General features: G+C 37.8%; 1 protein-coding gene across 2 annotated transcripts in view; it reads left to right on the forward strand.

Annotated features, from left to right (window-relative positions):
- LOC126483953 (kelch-like protein diablo) overlaps positions 1 to 20290 on the forward strand; it is an 81440-nt gene that overhangs the window by 5008 nt on the left and 56142 nt on the right. For both annotated transcript variants that reach the window (XR_007587793.1, XM_050107242.1), the window contains exon 3: positions 19841 to 20025. Coding sequence is in view for 1 of the 2 variants with exons in the window: in XM_050107242.1 (XP_049963199.1) it covers positions 19841 to 20025 (185 nt within the window). In the remaining variant the exon portion in view is untranslated. The remainder of the gene's footprint in view (positions 1 to 19840; positions 20026 to 20290) is intronic.

Genomic DNA, 20290 nt, shown 5'->3' on the forward strand with positions numbered 1-20290 from the left:
CTTAGTGTATTCATCTCTTGGTCTCCCTCTATTGTTTTTACCCTCCATGCTACCCTCCAATACTAAATTGGTGATCCCTTGATGCCTCAGAACATTTCCTACCAACCGATCCCATCTTCTAGACAAGTTGTGCCACACATTCCTCTTCTCCCAAATTCTATTATCTCCTCATTAGTTATGTGATCTACCCATCTAATCTTCAGCATTCTTCTGTAGCACCACATTTCGAAAGCTTCTATTCTCTTCTTGTCTAAACTATTTATCACCCATGTTTCGCTTCCATACATGGCTACACTGCACACAAATACTTTCAGAAATGACTTCGTGACATTTAAATCTGTAATGAATGTTAACAAGTTCCTCTTCTTCAGAAACACTTTCCTTGCCATTGCCAGTCTACATTTAATATCCTCTCAACTTCAACCATCTTCAGTTGTTTTGCACTCAAATAACAAAACTCATTTACTACTTAAATGTCTCATTTCCTAAACTAATTCCCTCAGCATCATCTGATTTAATTTGACTACATTCCATTATACTCATTTTGCTCTTGTTGATGTTCATCTCCTGCAGGAGTAGGTTTAATAATGAATAAAACAATAGGAATGCGGGTAAGCTACTACAAACAGCACAACGAACGCATTGTTGTGGCCAAGACAGACACGAAGCCCACGCCTACGACAGTAGTACAAGTCTATTTGCCAACTAGCTCTGCAGATGACGAAGAAATTGAAGAAATGTGTGATGAGATAAAAGAAATTATTCAGATACTGAAGGGAGACGAAAATTTAATAGTCATGGCTGACTGGAATTCGGTAGTAGGAAAAGGGAGAGAAGGAAACGTAGTAGGTGAATATGGATTGGGGGTAAGAAATGAAAGAGGAAGCCGCTTGGTGGAATTTTGCACAGAGCACAACTTAATCATAGCTAACACTTGGTTCAAGAATCACAAAAGAAGGTTGTATACATGGAAGAAGCCTGGAGATACTGACAGGTTTCAGATAGATTATATAATAGTAAGACAGAGATTTTGGAACCAGGTTTTAAATTGTAAGACATTTCCAGGAGCAGATGTGGACTCTGACCACAATCTATTGGTTATGAACTGTAGATTAAAACTGAAGAAACTGCAAAAAGGTGGGAATTTAAGGAGATGGGACCTGGATAAACTGACTAAGCCAGAGATTGTACAGAGTTTCAGGGAGAGCATAGGGGAACAATTGACAAGAATGGGGGAAAGAAATACAGTAGAAGAAGAATGGGTAGCTTTGCAGGATGAAGTAGTGAAAGCAGCAGAGGATCAAGTAGGTAAAAAGACGAGGGCTAATAGAAATCCTTGGGTGACAGAAGAAATATTGAATTTAACTTACGAAAGGAGAAAATACAAAAATGCAGTAAATGAAGCAGGCAAAAAGGAATAAAAACATCTCAAAAATGAGGTCGACAGGAAGTGCAAAATGGCTAAGCAGGCATGGCTAGAGGACAAATGTAAGGATGTACAGGCTTATCTCACTAGAGATAAGATAGATACTGCCTACAGGAAAATGAAAGAGACGTTTGGAGAAAAGAGAACGACTTGTATGAATATCAAGAGCTCAGATGGAAACCCAGTTCTAAGCAAAGAATGGAAAGCAGAAAGGTGGAAGTAGTATATAGAGGGTCTATAAAAGGGTGATGTACTTGAGGACTATATTATGGAAATGGAAGAGGATGTAGATGAAGATGAAATGGAAGATACGATACTGCGTGAAGAGTTCGACAGAGCACTGAAAGACCTGAGTCGAAGCAAGGCCCCGGGAGTAGACAACATTCCATTAGAACTACTGACAGCCTTGGGAGAGCCAGTCCTGACAAAACTCTACCATCTGGTGAGCAAGATGTATGAGACAGGCGAAATACCCCCAGACTTCAAGAAGAATATAATAATTCCAATCCCAAAGAAAGCAGGCGTTGACAGATGTGAAAATTACCAAACTATCAGTTTAATAAGTCACGGCTGCAAAATACTAACGCGAATTCTTTACAGACGAATGGAAGAATTGGTAGAAGCCGACCTTGGGGAAGATCAGTTTGGATTCCCTAGAAATATGGGAACACGTGAGGCAATACTGACCCTACGACTTATTTTAGAAGCTAGATTAAGAAAAGGCAAAACTACGTTTCTAGCATTTGTAGACTTAGAGAAAGCTTTTGACAATGTTGACTGGAATACTCTCTTTCAAATTCTAAAGGTGGCAGGACTAAAATACAGGGAGCGAAAGGCTATTTACAATTCGTACAGAAACCAGATGGCAGTTATAAGAGTTGAGGGACATGAAAGGGAAGCAGTGGTTGGGAAGGGAGTAAGACAGGGTTGTAGCCTCTCCCCGATGTTGTTTAATCTGTATATTGAGCAAGCAGTAATGGAAACAAAAGAAAAATGCGGAGTAGGTATTAAAATCCATGGAGAAGAAATTAAACCTTTGAGGTTCACCGATGACATTGTAATTCTGTCAGAGACAGCAAAGGACTTGGAAGAGCAGTTGAACGGAATGGACAGTGTCTTGAAAGGAGGATATAAGATGAACATCAACAAGAGCAAAACGAGGATAATGGAATGTAGTCAAATTAAATCGAGTGATGCTGAGGGGATTAGATTAGGAAATGAGACACTTAAAGTAGTAAAGGAGTTTCGCTATTTAGGGAGTAAAATAACTGATGATGGTCGAAATAGAGAGGATATAAAACGTAGACTGGCAATGGCAAGGAAATCGTTTCTGAAGAAGAGAAATTTGTTAACATCGAGTATAGATTTAAGTGTCAGGAAGTCGTTTCTGAAAGTATTTGTATGGAGTGTAGCCATGTATGGAAGTGGAACATGGATGATAAGTAGTTTGGACAAGAAGAGAATAGAAGCTTTCGAAATGTGGTGCTACAGAAGAATGCTGAAGATTAGATGGGTGGATCACATAACTAATGAGGAGGTACTGAGCAGGATTGGGGAGAAGAGGAGTTTGTGGCACAACTTGACTAGAAGAAGGGATCGGTTGGCAGGACATGTTCTGAGGCATCAAGGGATCACAAATTTAGTAGTGGAGGGTAAAAGTCATAGAGGGAGACCAAGAGATGAATACACTAAGCAGATTCATAGGGATGTAGGCTGCAGTATGTACTGGGAGATGAAGAAGCTTGCCCAGGATAGAGTAGCATGGAGAGCTGCATCAAACCAGTCTCAGGACTGAAGACCACAATAACAACAACAACAACAACAACAACAACAATGTTCATCTCATTATCCTCCTTTCAAGACACTGTCCATTCTATTCAACTGCTCTTCCAGGTCCTTTTCTGTCTCTGACAGAATTACAATGTCATTGGCAAACTGCAAAGTTTTTATTTCTTCTTTATGGATTTTAATTCATATTCCAAATTTTTCTTTTGTTTCCTTTACTGATTGAATAACATCAGGGATAGGCTACAACCCTGTCTCACTCCCTTCTCAACTGCTGCTTTCCTTTCGTGCCCCTCGACATCAGTTAACAGAATTAAAAGAATCTAACAGTGAATGAGGGCCTGGTAATCCTGTAGGCTAACATATTCACTTACATTGTAGAAACATTTCTTGAGAAGAAATGATTTTAACTCTGATTTAAAGGAACTTTCCATTTGCAACATCTTTATGTATGTTGGCAGTGCATTATAACGAATGGCACCAAAGTAATTCATAAGTCTTTCAGTTAGGGTTGTTCTAATTCATTTTGTATGGAGGGTCATGCAGTTAGAGTATTCAGTAAGCAGAGTTGGTTAGCAGGTCACCAAGTCGAGCTCTCGTAATCAACCCACTTTCGTGTATGTACAAGGAGGGTACAGTAAGTGAACACAAACTTTTTAAATTGGGGCTTGCAGTTAGCCCTAGCCTAAGTGACAAGATTCGAATAGCCCTTTCCCCAAAGTATAAATTCATAGGTCCCCAAACGACCATATCCAGATTTAATGAAATTTGGTGTGAAGGATCTGTATGACCTTTGATGGGTATAAGTACCAAAGTTCAGTTCAGTACCTTCAGTGGTTGAATTTTTAGGGGCTTTTAAAGAGAGGCTACTCACCTCCTCATCACATATGAGGGTGCAAATGTGCCAAGTTTACTAATTTTTTTAAAATTTCTGGCAAACATTTGGTCATTTGCTTTAATATATATATATAACTTTGTATGCTGAATCACATAAAGGCAAAAAGTAGGGATTTAGCCACACCTAATATAAATGCAAGCCTCAAAAGTGCCTAGAAATTCATCGTGCAATTCTGAGAGTCAAGGTTTGACCGACCACTGCTAGTTTTCGTATAAACCAATCACACCAAAACGTCATAGTGTTATTCCCACCCATAATGTCTATATATGTATCAAATTTAATTAACATTGGGTGCCTACTCCTTTTTTTTTTTAATAAATTTTTTATTTTTATTTGCCACAGCTGGAAAGAACATATTAGCTTTCAAAAGTATATTGTTTAATTTCTGAATCTTGCATTTTGATGAGTAAGAATACCTTTCAAAAGTTATTATTTTAGAATTTTGAGAACATTGAAAAGTTAAATATGTTGCTCATTAAATCTCACAACACTACTTGTAATTACTCTTTTTATTCGATTAGCTATATAAATCAATTTCCAATATCAATGTAACACATGCCATTAAAATAAGTATAATACCCAATGCAGCAAATTTGCAAGATAAAAACACTAAAAAGCCAGTTCCAATTTTGATTAAACAGTTCTACAGTTTTGTCAAAGACAGATTGTGATGGTGTGTGTAAAGTCATGAACATATGTTGCTCAGGAATCCAGCTGGTGTCTAGCAGTTGGCCAGTATAAGGAACAAGCAGAACCATTTAGGTGCATAAAGCTGATGAAATCTTGTTGTTCATGTAAAACTTCATATGCGTTTCCAACCCACCAAAAATTGTCATACATATATGCAACTTACTATCTTGGTTGTAAACTAGCAATTGATACAGCTGGAATTTCTTCATCTGCTTCAACGGCAATAAATGTGAATGCTGTGACATCATTGGAAACTCTGCTTACTTTGGTCTGATTACAATTAATTGGCTAAAATTTATGATTTTCTCTTGTTCCAGCAATTGTCTCTCTCCTGGCAACTTTGTATCTTGGCCAGGCTAAATTTTTTCAATTTCTTCTTTTGGCACATAAAAAACTATGGCTGGAATACTATCACACAGAATTTGAACAAATCATATGGAGTCAATATTTGGTTATCTGACGGCCCCCATAAACTAGCATGAGATACTAGTCTTTTTGCTGTTCCCACAATGCCCTCACAAGGCAATTTACCATGGCTTGTTAAAAAAAAAATCCATTTGGCAGTGATGGCAAAATCCTTTTTGTATTGATGAAAGTTTTGAAATTCTTATAATGAGCTGCTAAACTGTCACTAAAGAAATAAATGCTCTTAATGTTTTCAGTCTTTGTCTTTAAATATGCTATTAACGTTATTTGAAAGGCACGGACAGCAATGGCATTACGACAGAGACAGTTGCTGCTTATACTAATCGTGATACTTCGATACTCTTTGCCACCAAAATAGACAACAAATGGATGTAGTGTGGTCTAGCTATTCTCCCAATGAAATCCTTGCACAGCATCTTGAACATCAAATGAATAATTCTCAGCAATATCTATCTATATAATTAATATAATGGAAGGAAACATTCCACGTGGGAAAAATTATATATAAAAACAAAGATGAGGTGACTTACCGAACAAAAGCGCTGGCAGGTCGATAGACACACAAACAAACACAAACATACACACAAAATTCAAGCTTTCGCAACAAACTGTTGCCTCATCAGGAAAGAGGGAAGGAGAGGGGAAGACGAAAGGAAGTGGGTTTTAAGGGAGAGGGTAAGGAGTCATTCCAATCCCGGGAGCGGAAAGACTTACCTTAGGGGGAAAAAAGGACAGGTATACACTCGCACACACGCACATATCCATCCACACATACAGACACAAGCAGACATATTTAAAGACCTCGTCTGCTTGTGTCTGTATGTGTGGATGGATATGTGCGTGTGTGCGAGTGTATACCTGTCCTTTTTTCCCCCTAAGGTAAGTCTTTCCGCTCCCGGGATTGGAATGACTCCTTACCCTCTCCCTTAAAACCCACTTCCTTTCGTCTTCCCCTCTCCTTCCCTCTTTCCTGATGAGGCAACAGTTTGTTGCGAAAGCTTGAATTTTGTGTGTATGTTTGTGTTTGTTTGTGTGTCTATCGACCTGCCAGCGCTTTTGTTCGGTAAGTCACCTCATCTTTGTTTTTATATATAATATCTATATAATTAATTCATTTTATACAAGATTTCCTTTCAGCTGCTAAGGTAGTTTTCAAAATCAGTCCCTCCATTAAATCTTCTGACGTGTCTCCAATGTGTGTCTGTCAGTATGGCTCAATTGCTTGTATTCCATTGTTTCTTCAAGAAAAGCCTCTAGTTGCAGTGTTTTGGACGTGCCTCACAACATTGCAACACACAATCTTTTGATGCAAAACTGCATACAGTTTTTTTCTATCAAATCCTTGTAGTCATCTTGGAAAGATGCTGCTGAAGCCAACATTAATTTCACATTTTGATGAATTGCACGTATATATATACTGAATGTGATCCAGAAGCACCAATGGCAGTACACCATTTTGGCCTGAACTCACAAAATTTTGAGAAGATCAATAAGATAATAACACCAACAGAACACTGAGACACTATTTTCCAACTGCACACTTCAAGATTGTTTAGCTAAATAAGTGTAAGTAAACAATTGTTGGTGTAAGGGGGAAGACAACAATCAGATTTTTATCTGGTCCCCCAAGCAAAGACATTGCAGGCCACAAAATGGAAAATTTAAAAAAAAAACCATTTTTAAAAATAGTGTATATTTTTAAGTGTAAGTTGCTCACCATTGATACTCTATAAAAAGTAACTGTACTATTCAGTGCAATAGCAGGAAAAATATTAAAGCTGAGAAATTAATCTTTCTTTGGAAAACTACTGTTCAAAAATTGAGTTTTTTTAATTTACGGCTGATAACTTTGAACTATTAAAAATATATTAAAGAATACATTCATCTAAGTGATAATGATGTTAATTTGTAGCCCAGAGTGTGTTGAACTAAATGCATTTTATCTGAAAGGCTTAGGAAAATCCACTACTGAATAATTGTAAAAAAATATAGATGCTTGCAAGTACGAAAAAATGCATGCGGCCTAGAACAAATATGGCTGCCGTTTTAAATAAATTTTTAGAAAAATATTTTTGTAACTACGAAACATTGGGGAATTCACCCAGCAAATATAATTTTTTTCTGAGATGGTCAAGCAACCAGTGCTGGACTACTTGGTACGGATTGACCCTTCAGCAATATCTGCATGGCTCACACCAACAGCTGTGGCAATTATCTTAGTAAGGCTGCGTTGGGCTTTCAGAACTTTGCACTTTGTGTGTCCCAATGAATCCCTTTTGCTGCTCCATTGAACCTTTGATGGTGACTTTTGAAGTGATGACGATAATAAAGTATTAGCAGTAAAGCAAGCATAAACAACATCCATGTCTTCAGTGGATGCTGATTCTTGCTTATCCTGGTGGGGTGATTCATTTTGGGCCATTCATGTCTATATTTGGCACAAATTTTCTTACCAGCTTTTAACACTTCATTAGTCATCAACTTCAACCTATCAGATATGCAATGGTTATTGGTGTTAAAACTTTCTTGGTTACATGTTTTTCTTTACAAACTTGGTTGCAGCATGTATTCTGAAGAAATTAAAATTTTGTCAATGACAAGGCATTACAGTATGAACAAATTCGATCTTCTCCAGTAGAATAAAGCCCAGAACTATGCCATAGAAGCTCCTTGTCCATTGGTGACCTGTCCCTAAATGGTTGTAGGTGACTTTTGCCACAGTAGAATGGAGGCGACTTATGACAATCAGCTGCATCTGATCCACCACAGTACCAGAGCTCATGGGTCTCTTCATTCATTTTATACAACAGTTTATTAACCTGTAACAATTATTTTTGAAAGCTCATGAATATCCTGGTTTGAAGCATAATGGAAGATGCTGTTACACACGGTGATTCATATCAATCATTCTTTTAAAATCTCAGTTTTTGTAATTTACCTGTAACAGATTCAGCCAGAACAATGATTATACATGATTGACTCAGTACTCAACACTACAACTTTACAATGTCAATACCAAAGATAACGCCACACAGAAGATTGCCACTGAGAAAATTACCAATAATGAAAGCAGCCAAGTAGTGTGATTCAACAGTGTATAATAGCGAGTATAGAGCCTTAAAATACTATTGCTGCTCTGTAATGCCCAAGGAAACTGTGACAGTGCGTATATGAACCACTATGTATTGTAGGGATAAAATATTCTAAAGCGGCGTAGCATTTCATGTTATCATCTAGATTTTGTAACGTTAAGATCATTTTATGCGGTTTCATTATATGTATATTCTGTACTGTAAAATAATATAAAAGTACTTCTTGTTAACATAGTTACATTCCCTAAACCACACGCAGATCTTCTACTATTAAGATATACTACAAGTTATACATATTTGATTTACAGTTGCAAACAGTGTTAATTTTTTGTACATTTATTGATAATTCAGTTTCCCTACCTTTGGTAGATATTCTTTCTCATCAAAATGCAAGATCCAGAAATTAAACAATATAGCTTTAAAAGCTTAAAGCATGCACTTTTCATCTGTGGCAAGAAAAAAAGGGGGGGGGGGGGGGGGGAATTGAACGAGACACAATTGAAAGATTGCCCCCTCAAAACTGTGAGGGACGGGAAAAACCCACCATGGTACAACAACAAAGTTAGGAAACTACTGCGAAAGCAAAGAGAGCTTCACTCCAAGTTTAAACGCAGCCAAAACCTCTCAGACAAACAGAAGCTAAACGATGTCAAAGTTAGTGTAAGGAGGGCTATGCGTGAAGCGTTCAGTGAATTCGAAAATAAAATTCTATGTACCAACTTGACAGTAAATCCTAGGAAGTTCTGGTCTTACGTTAAATCAGTAAGTGGCTCGAAACAGCATATCCAGACACTCCGGGATGATGATGGCGTTGAAACAGAGGATGACACGCGTAAAGCTGAAATACTAAACACCTTTTTCCAAAGCTGTTTCACAGAGGAAGACCGCATTGCAGTTCCTTCTCTAAATCCTCGCACAAACGAAAAAATGGCTGACATCGAAATAAGTGTCCAAGGAATAGAAAAGCAACTGGAATCACTCAATAGAGGAAAGTCCACTGGACCTGACGGGATACCAATTCGATTCTACACAGAGTACGCGAAAGAACTTGCCCCCCTTCTAACAGCCGTGTACCGCAAGTCTCTAGAGGAACTGAGGGTTCCAAATGATTGGAAAAGAGCACAGGTAGTCCCAGTCTTCAAGAAGGGTCGTCGAGCAGATGCGCAAAACTATAGACCTATATCTCTGACGTCGATCTGTTGTAGAATTTTAGAACATGTTTTTTGCTCGAGTATCATGTCGTTTTTGGAAACCCAGAATCTACTATGTAGGAATCAACATGGATTCCGGAAACAGCAATCGTGTGAGACCCAACTCGCTTTATTTGTTCATGAGACCCAGAAAATATTAGATACAGGCTCCCAGGTAGATGCTATTTTTCTTGACTTCCGGAAGGCGTTCGATACAGTTCCGCACTGTCGCCTGATAAACAAAGTAAGAGCCTACGGAATATCAGACCAGCTGTGTGGCTGGATTGAAGAGCTTTTAGCAAACAGAACACAGCATGTTGTTATCAATGAGAGACGTCTACAGACGTTAAAGTAACTTCTGGCGTGCCACAGGGCAGTGTTATGGGACCATTGCTTTTCACAATATATATAAATGACCTAGTAGATAGTGTCGGAAGTTCCATGCGGCTTTTCGCGGATGATGCTGTAGTATACAGAGAAGTTGCAGCATTAGAAAATTGTAGCGAAATGCAGGAAGATCTGCAGCGGATAGGCACTTGGTGCAGGGAGTGGCAACTGTCCCTTAACATAGACAAATGTAATGTATTGCGAATACATAGAAAGAAGGATCCTTTATTGTATGATTATATGATAGCGGGACAAACACTGGTAGCAGTTACTTCTGTAAAATATCTGGGAGTATGCGTGCGAAACGATTTGAAGTGGAATGATCATATAAAATTAATTGTTGGTAAGGCGGGTACCAGGTTGAGATTCATTGGGAGAGTGCTTAGAAAATGTAGTCCATCAACAAAGGAGGTGGCTTACAAAACACTCGTTCGACCTATACTTGAGTATTGTTCATCAGTGTGGGATCCGTACCAGATCGGTTTGACGGAGGAGATAGAGAAGATCCAAAGAAGAGCGGCGCGTTTCGTCACAGGGTTATTTGGTAACTGTGATAGCGTTACGGAGATGTTTAATAAACTCAAGTGGCAGACTCTGCAAGAGAGGCGCTCTGCATCGCTGTGTAGATTGCTCACCAGGTTTCGAGAGGGTGCATTTCTGGATGAGGTATCGAATATATTGCTTCCCCCTACTTATACCTCCCGAGGAGATCACGAATGTAAAATTAGAGAGATTAGAGCGCGCACGGAGGCTTTCAGATAGTCGTTCTTCCCGCGAACCATACGCGACTGGAACAGGAAAGGGAGGTAATGACAGTGGCACGTGAAGTGCCCTCCGCCACACACCGTTGGGTGGCTTGCGAAGTATAAATGTAGATGTAGATGTAGAAAACACCCTAAAACTTGCACATAAAAAATTTTGGTCAATGTTGCAGATGCATATAATTCCATCTAGGTGTCCAATGGTAATTAAATTTGATCCATATATAGACACTATATGTGGGAATAATCCTATGTAGTTTTGTGGTGTGATTGATTCATATGAATAGTAGCAGTGGTCGGTCAAACTTTGGCTCTCAGAATTGCACAACGAATTTTTTAGCCACCTTAGAGGATTTATCTATATTTAAGAGTGACTAAATCCCTAATTTTTGCCATGGTGTGATTCAGCATATTAAAGCAAATTACCAAATGTTTGCCAGAACTTTTAAAAATGTGTATCAAACTTGGCACATTTGCACCTTTATATGTGTTGCAAAGGTGAGTACTCTCTCTTTAAAAGCCTCAAAAAATTCAACCACTGAAGGTACTGAACTGAAATTTGGTATACAACCTTCAAAGACAATATAGAACCTTTACAACATATTTCATTATATTTGGAGATCGTAAAGTGGGGACAGTTTGTAATACTGGTTCCTTTGATGTGGAATGACCCTTTAATCAACTATTAATGTTACCTCAGAAAACTATTCCATAAGCTACAGGTGACTGGAAGTAACTAAAATCGGCCATTCTAGCACCATCAGAGAAGCGATCATTAGAAATGATTCTCAGAGCAAAACATGCAGAAGTGAGTTTCTGGGAGAGATTAGTTACATGGCCTTTCCAGTTTGTCTTGGTCAACATACATTCTTAAAAGTTTTGTGCATCGTACCCTTTCTAACTCTTAACAGGCCAGTACCAGATGGAGATCAAGGTTTTAACTCTTCTTCCCAAATTGTATGTAGTTTCTTTTCTTCACAATTAGGGTAAGCCTGTTGTCAGTGAACCACGAATAAAAGTTGTGGTGGACAGAGATTCCTTAATGTCACTCACTATTACACTAGTTCATCTGCAGACAACATGATTTTGGCTGCAGTGCCTGAGGTCTGTGTATAATTTTTATAAATAAGGAAAAAGGGGGGGGGGGGTGAACACGCCACCTTGGGGTGCACCTATTTAGACTTTCCTTGCATTGGATACTAATCTGATTTTATGATTAGCATGAGCTGATGTGAGCTACACAATCTGTACTCTAGTTTGCAAATATGATAGAGCCTACTTGTTTTCTATTCCTTTTATCCGCATTGCATCCAGTTTATCGAAAAGTATTTCATGATTAATCATATTGAAAGTTTTGGAAAGATCTGAATTAACTTTGTTATTGTTATTCAAATTATTGTCTGTTTAATCATGGTAATCATTTATCAGCTCCTATACTTATACCTGTTTGAAAGCCACGTTAATTATTATTTGGTAGGCTGTGGTCATGTAAGTACTTGGCAGTTTGTTGTTTCATTAATCTCTCAATTACTTTAGCGAATTCTGAGAGAAGTGAAATGGGTCACTAATATCTAACTTTGTCTTTTACCACACTTGAATAAAGATGTCACTTTCAGTTTTTTAACCTTTCGGGGTACACTCTCTCTGTGCATGATAAATTAAAAATGTAAGCCAAGGGCTTTGCAATTTATGAAGCAGTAGAGATAATAAGTGACACTGGAACATCATCTACACCAGATGACATTTTGCATTTTAGTCTTCTGATCACCTTTACTACTTCACGCTCATTAGTTGGAACTAACGTCATGCCGTATACTAGTGTGCAAAGCCTAAATTTATCCTGATTGGTGAAATTTAAGCTAAGTGTTTGGGAAGCATTTATAAAGTAATCATTTATGTAATTTGGCAGTCTTTTTTTGCCAGTACTGGATCATCAGCTTTTGTAAGAGTGTTTCCTGCTCTTTGTGTATCTTCCGTGTTTCAATTTTTACGATCACCGACATAGATTTTGATTTGTTGCCCTTCATTCTTATTGTGGTTATCATTTCTAAGAAGTTTTGCCTTTGTAGTTTGTATTCTTATATTTTCTTACAAGGCTTTACATATTTTATAAACTGGGTATCTGTGTATCTTTTCATTTGAGAACTGAACATTTGTAAAATCCTGCAGGAAATCATAATGCCTGGTGTAATCCAGGAACTAGATTTAGTGACCTGACATGAATGGGCTCTGGTCGGAAAACACATTTAAGAATTGGACATCAGTATTGAAAAATTATAAGTGTTGCTAGTGAGGGGCTATCACTCGCTGATAAATATGATTGTCTTCTTCGAAACACAGTTTCTATGGGATCTTAAATGACTGTAGAGACCAATCTTGAAGTTTCAGATTTTTCCACATATTTGACACACATTTGTTTTGGTGAGGACTGGCTGCATAATGTTGCTTATGTTCAGGAGTTGCTGCTGTTTCCTAGCATTGGACTTGTCAGTTTTTGTTTTCTGCCTCAGTTGCTCAAAGTGCTGAATATCTTCCCAGACACTGTGACACCATGCTGGACAGTTACGTCTAGTAATTTCCCCAGTTATCAATTTCAATTTGAAATCTTTTCATGTTGTCCTCTAATAAATCTTTTCTGTGGTCTCTTTTTTTTCCATCATTCAGCTGGGAATACATAATTTGTTTTTGTAGATGGGGTTCAGGCATACAAACTATGTGGCTTGTCCAATGGAGTTGATACTTGATGATAGTAGAGTTTCAGTCTTTCAGAACACTGATGTTAGTGCGTCAATCTTGCCATTTTACCCTTAGGATCCTTCTCAGGTGTACTGATGGTACAGACGTTGTATGTGCCTTCTGTAAGTAGCCCACGCTACACATCCATACGTGAGAGTTGGTGTAACATTAGCCTGGTATCCATAGATCTTGGTCTTAATGCTGATGTTATGGTTAAGCATTGTCAGTACTTGTCTGTGAAAGCACTTTGGACCAGGATTCATTACTTGGATTACCAACAAAACTAGCACAATTTTCTGCACAAAAATTTCTTTTATAAGAAAGAACTACATTCCTTTCTTTTATGGCTATAACTAGCATTATAAGGATGAGGCATTACGATCAGGTAATCCTAAGTCAGTATTAATAACTCTATGTAATCATATTTGAAAGTATGTTGTCTATAAGACAATCCATTCTACTTGTTATTCTTGTGGTGCTGTTTATAAGAGGAAACGATTGGAATCTGTGTGATTCATTAAGAAACAGCTTCCTAGATGCAGAGTTGTGCATAAGGTCTGTATTGAAGTCTCCACAGACAATTATAGTGCCGTTTTCTGTAAACATAATGTCCAGTAGTGACTCCAGTTTATTAGTTCATGTGTCTTATGTCCCCACTCAGTGCTCTATAAACTGCTATAACCATAATGTTACCAGCTCCCCATGCAATTGAACAGCAGGAGCTTCAAAATGCTTTTATTACCCAAAACTTCTGCCATACACCTCCTTTTATATTCCACATTTAAGGAAAATGCAAACTCCACGACTTTTGACACCCTTTCTACAAAACTGAAAAACTTGAAATGGTTAATATCAACAAAACCCAGATATAGATCTCTGCACCAGTGCTCCATTACACACATACATGCAGTATTGACATCTTTAACATCAATTTCATGTTCAGAAGAGTTATTTCTCAGACTCTGCATATGATAGCTTAAAATATGAAAACCACTAGGATGGAGACTGTGGGCAGTTGTACATATATATTGCCTTGTCATGGCTAATGCTGTTTTGAGGCAGGGTACCAAAAATCGTTAAACGCTTTGGGTTCTCTGCACCTTGCAGACCTTTCTTTTGGCTGCATTGTAGTGCATTCCACAGTAGCTACTGGTGAGGCTGAATCGGCAGCTAACAGCAAATGTTCAGCTACTGCAGTTGTCTGAGCTCCAACTGCCAGAGCAAGGTCCTCTGCTGTCAGTGAACAGTCCCCATCGCCGATATTGTGTCTCCCCCCTGGTGCCAGGCATCATACTCCCCATTTGACGTTGCAAACTACCATGTCAGTCTTGAAAAATCGTCCTTGTCCTTTGAAATAAAATCTGACTTGATGGCAGACCAGCAGTACAGAACTCTGTCAATTGCAGGAAGTAGTGAAAGCCATCTCGTACGGACGTGTCTTAATATTTCCTTAAACTCTGAAAACTGCATCAGTGAGTGATTGTTTGAAGCAGAAGACCCCAATTCATTGTAGATTTTGAGAATTATTGCATCTACATAATAATGAAATGTGTTAAGACCATGTTTTGCAGTATTATTTATGACGTGGCAGTTGCAGTTAGCTCTCAGAATGGATTTTTGTGTTTCAGTAATAATACAAAAACCAAATGGTTTTTGCCATAGAGTTCATTGGAGCATTGCCAGCACTGTATGTACTTACTTGATTCAGATGAAAGCTGTTAGATTCTGTAATGTTCTTCATTGCATGGAAAATGTCTTTGCAGGTTTCTTTGGAGTCTTAATAAAAGTCCAGCAATTTCTATGGTACCCTGTGGCTAACATCAAAGTACTGAAGTGCATCAGTAAAAGGTTTTATGAAGTTCGCCTTTGACTAAATCTTGACTGTATGGGTCAAGAAAATTTTCAGAGATAGCCGTTGCCTTAGTTCTTCCATACACAATTTTAGGTGCAATATTACTGTCTGGAAACAAGTAATAATTCAATTTCATTTTTAAATCCAGTGACTTATAGCTAAGGTTAGGTTTTACATGTTTCACACTGTGATAAACAGACGGAACTTTAGTATATGTCATTACATCATCTTCAGATGTATATTTCTTCATGAAGGACGTTGTAACAGTTTTATGTTTACAACACTGATGTTGTACCAGAATGTGTTTTTGTATTTTCCAATGATCCACTACAGCTTTTCTTCCTTAAAAGTTTATTGAAAAGGTGGCAGGGTAAGTCAAACACTTTGCTGTGAAGTCACTTTCTTTCATCAACCGTGTGGAAAAATCTTTGTTTTCCGACCATTCTTTGCTGAAAGCTATATATCTTTTAACTTTGTTCTTCGGACCAGATGAATTTGATGAACTGTCTCGGTCGTTAGAGGAAGCGCAAAACCTCTTTTCTGAACACTGGTCTTTTCTAATTCTAAAATACTTAAACTGGAAATGAAATGCAATGATCGGAGGAGGAAATTTTTACCTTGACAATTGACGGTTGAAAGGTGTTTAATTTGACATCCTCTTAATTGTTTATCGTCCACATTGCATTTCCATACAAGGCTACACCCCAGACAAATACTTTCAGAAAAGACTTCATGACATTTAAATCAATACTCAGTTTAACAAATTTCTCTTCTTCAGAAACACTTTTTTTTTCACATTGCCAATTTAAATTTTATACCGCCTCTACTTCAACTGTCATCAGTTACTTTGTTGCCCAAATAGAAAAACTCATCTACTGCTTCTAATGTCTTGTTTCCTAATTTAATTTCCTTGGCAATTCCTGATTTAATTTGACTACATTACATTACCATATTTTGCTTTTGTTAATATTCATTTTATGCCCTCATTTCAAGATTTTGTCAATGCCATTGAACTGCTCTTCAAAAGTCTTCTGCTGTATTTGACAAAATTACAATGTCATTGGCAAACCTCAAAGCTTGTCTTTCTTCTCCCTGATATTTAATTTCTTCTCCAAATTATTCTTTGGTTCCTTTACTACTTGCTCAGTTTACAGATAGAATAACATCGTGGAAAAGCAAAAACCCTGTCCAACTCCTTTCTTAACTGCCGCTCCCCTTTCTTGCCCCTCGACTCTTGTAATTGCCGTCTGGTTTCTTTACAAGTTGTATATAAACTTTCACTCCCTGTATTTTACCCCCAGTACCAACAGAATTTTTAAATGTATTGCAGCCAACATTGTTACAAGCTTTCTTCAAGTCTACAAAAGCTATGAACATAGGTTTACTTTCCCTTAATCTATCTTCTAAGATAAGTCATAGGGTCAGTATTGCATCATGTGTTCCTCCATTTCTCTAAAATCCAAATTGACCTTTCCTGAGGTCAGCTTCTACCAGTCTTTCCATTCTTCTGTCAATAACTTATTAAGTTGATAGTTTGATGATATTCACACCTGTCAGCACTTCTTTCTTTGGAATTGGAATTATTGCACTCTTCTTGAAGTCGAAGGGTATTTTGCATATCTCATAAATCTTGCATATCAGGTGGAATAGTTTTGTCGAGCTGGCTCTCAAGAGTATCAGTAGTTCTAATGGAATGTTGCCTACTCTCGGGGCCTTGTTTTGATGTAGGTGTTCCAGGCCCTGCCAAATTCTTCTTGCAGTATCACTTCTCCTATATCATTGTAATCAATGTCCTCTTCCCTTTATGTAATGTTGCCTTCAAGTTCATTTCCCTTGTATAACCCCTCTATATAGTTCTTCCACCTTTTAGCTTTCCCATCTTTGCTTCATTTGCTGCATTTTTATGTTTTTCCCTTTCATCAGTTAAATTCAGTATCTCTTCTGCTACACAGGGATTTGTAGTAGACCATGCCTTTTTATGTATTTGATCCTGTGCTGCATTTACTGTTTCATCTCTCAAAGCTACCCATTCATTGTCTGCTCTATTCCTTTTCAGTCAATTTTGGCCCAATGCTCCCTCTGCCACTCTCACCATCCTCTGGTTCTTTCAACTTATCTAGGTCTCATCTCCATAATTTCCTAACTTTCTCAGTTTTAATCTACAGTTCCTAGCCATTAAATTGTGGTCAGAGTCCACATCAGCCCCTGGAAATGTCTTAAAATTTAACATCAAGTTCCAGAATCTCTGTCTTACCATAATGTAATCGATCTGAGACTTTCCAGTGTCTCCAGGTTTCTTCCACATACACAACCTTCTTTCATGATTCATAAACCAAGTTTTAAAGGTGATGAAATTATGCTGTGTGCAAAATTAGAGCAGACGGTTTCCTCTTTCAGTCCTTTCACCCAGTGCATACTTTTTCTTCTCTTTCTCTTACTAGTGCCAAGTTTCAGTCCCCTATCACAGTTTTATTTTCCTCTTCCTTAACTAATTGAATAACTCCTTCTATGTCCTACTTTCTTTCAGTCTCATCACTGCAGAGCTAGTGTCATATAATGTTGTACTACTGTGATGGGTGTTGACTTTGTATCTATCTTGGCTATGATAATGCATTCATGCTGCTGTTTATTGTCTTATTCATTATTAGACTCAATCCTGCATTACCCCTGTTTGATTTTATATTTGTAATCCTATACTCACCTGACCAGAAGTCCTGTTCATCCTGCCACTGAACTTCACTAATCCCAACTGTATCTGACTTTGATGTGTCCATTTCTCTTTTTAAATTTTCTAACCTATTTGCCTGATTTAGAGACCTAACATTCCACACTTTGACCCGTAAATAGCCTACATCCTCCTAAGTAACTTAGCTGCAGCCATTCTAGGTATTTTGAACGGTGAGACAGCAGCCATTATGTATGTATTAAATATAAAAAAAACTGAAACATTGAATTCTAGCTGTTGTGTGTTAGTCGTGCATGCTTAAGCTGGAGTGAAGACTGGTTATTTTTCATGTGACTTATACATGTTTTGTCATATTAAAATTCAAATACTACTTAGAATAGAGGGCATATTATATCGCAGAAACTGGTAGGCTATAAAATAAATAGGTGGTGAACAAACAGTTGACAGCTGTTTTTATATTTCCTCTTGAGAAGTCTCCACCTGGAGATCCAAATCAGGAACTATTTTACTTCCAGAATAGTTTACCCAAGAGGAGGCATTATCATGTAATCATACAGGAAAGTTGCACACCCTTGGGGAAAATAATGGCTGTAGTTTTCTCTTGCTTTTAGTTGATTGCAGAACAAGCACATGGCCATGTGGGTTGATGTTACAAAGTCAAATCAGTCAGTCATTCAGACTGTTGCCCCTTCATCTACTAAAAAGACTGCTGCCTCTCTTCAGGAACCAGAAGTTTGTCTGGCATCTTAACAGCTACCCCACCATGACAAGGTCCATGTTATTAAAAACAAATTATGTGAAGTATTTCGTTCTTAAATAACATTCCGTAGTGTGAGGAGTATGCACATTTTCAAAAAGTAATGAAAGTTTTTGTTTTTCCAAAAACTTACCTTTATATATTCTCAAAGTTTCTCCCACCAATTTTTGTTCTCATAATTCTCTCCTGCAGTGTGTATCTTAGTGTATGATTTCAACCCACCCTGTGAAGAATTCACAAAATGCCATTTGGGGAACATTGTTTACGAGTGTATCAAACAGGCAGAGTCAGCTATCCTTGTTCAGGGAATTCAAAATGATATCCATATAAATCTCATGAGCCAGGTCTGGGGTGCAAAGTGCATGCAGAAATGTTCAGGTTCAGCAGGAGAAAATTACTGTGTTGTCCAACATGTGAGGCATGTTATCGTGAAAAACAATCCAGCACTAGCTGGATCCTCTCAACATACACACACGCATGCATGCATGGGTGCCCCCCCCCCCCCCCCCCCCCCACACACACACACACACACACACACACACACACACACACACACACACACACGCAGAGCTGAATATTGATTTCAGTCTACTGGAGCAAAATTTAGGCAGCATACCGAGCCTTCAGTTTTTGTGTTAGAGATTTTATATATGGTATCCACTAACTGCAGCCATAACTAATATGTGAAGACTCTCATGTTAGATAGTACATATGCCATATCACCAACAAGTGTCAACTTCAACAATTCTCAAAACAGAAAATGTTTCTCCTTTGTTAGCAGCCATTATTTGGAACTCGTACCAGTTTTTAATCTCAAAGAGAATGTCGTTTATTTTCAAGTTGAAGGAACCAATGGAGGATTACTGAAATGTGAAGTGAAGAATCGCCAGTTGTGTAATGCAATGTTAAAGCATTGATTAACACTCAGAGCTACCTTAAAGTAATAAAAAGTAACCATACATATTTGCTAAAATTGACAGAATAGTTGGTGGCAGACAAAAGTAGCTTCCTACTTATTACTTTCGATAGAAACCGTAAGTGGAAATACTGGCTCAGTATTCAGATAGTCTTGGTGTTTACAGTGATCATTATTTGTGAGTTTATGTTTGTGGAGTATAATGGTTGCAATAAGCATGATTATCTTTTTCATACAGAGTAATACTGTCGGCATGCAGTCCTTATTTTCGAGCTATGTTTACTGGGGAGCTGGCAGAGTCACGTCAGACAGAAGTTACTATCAGAGATATAGACGAGCTGGCTATGGAGCTGCTGATTGATTTTTGTTACACGTCTCACATTGTGGTTGAAGAAGGAAATGTGCAGACCCTCCTTCCTGCCGGTGAGATGTCTGTTATATTACTGTATCTGTTAGAATACTGTACTACTTACAAATTTGCAACATTTAAAGGTTCTGTGTAGTTTTCATAGCAAATGCTTTAATTTTGAATTGGTAACATCAATATTATTAGCTGTGCTTAACTGCTAATTCTGTCTTTAAACTAAAGATTAGTGCTTCAGTTAAATAGACACAATATTTGAAAATTAAGATATAGAAAATGTTTTTTTCTCATACAAAAGATAAATTGCAGTGAGCCCTCAAATGT

This window comes from Schistocerca serialis, chromosome 6, assembly GCF_023864345.2.
Source record: "Schistocerca serialis cubense isolate TAMUIC-IGC-003099 chromosome 6, iqSchSeri2.2, whole genome shotgun sequence".
In the NCBI taxonomy this organism is placed as follows: Eukaryota; Metazoa; Arthropoda; class Insecta; order Orthoptera; family Acrididae; genus Schistocerca; species Schistocerca serialis.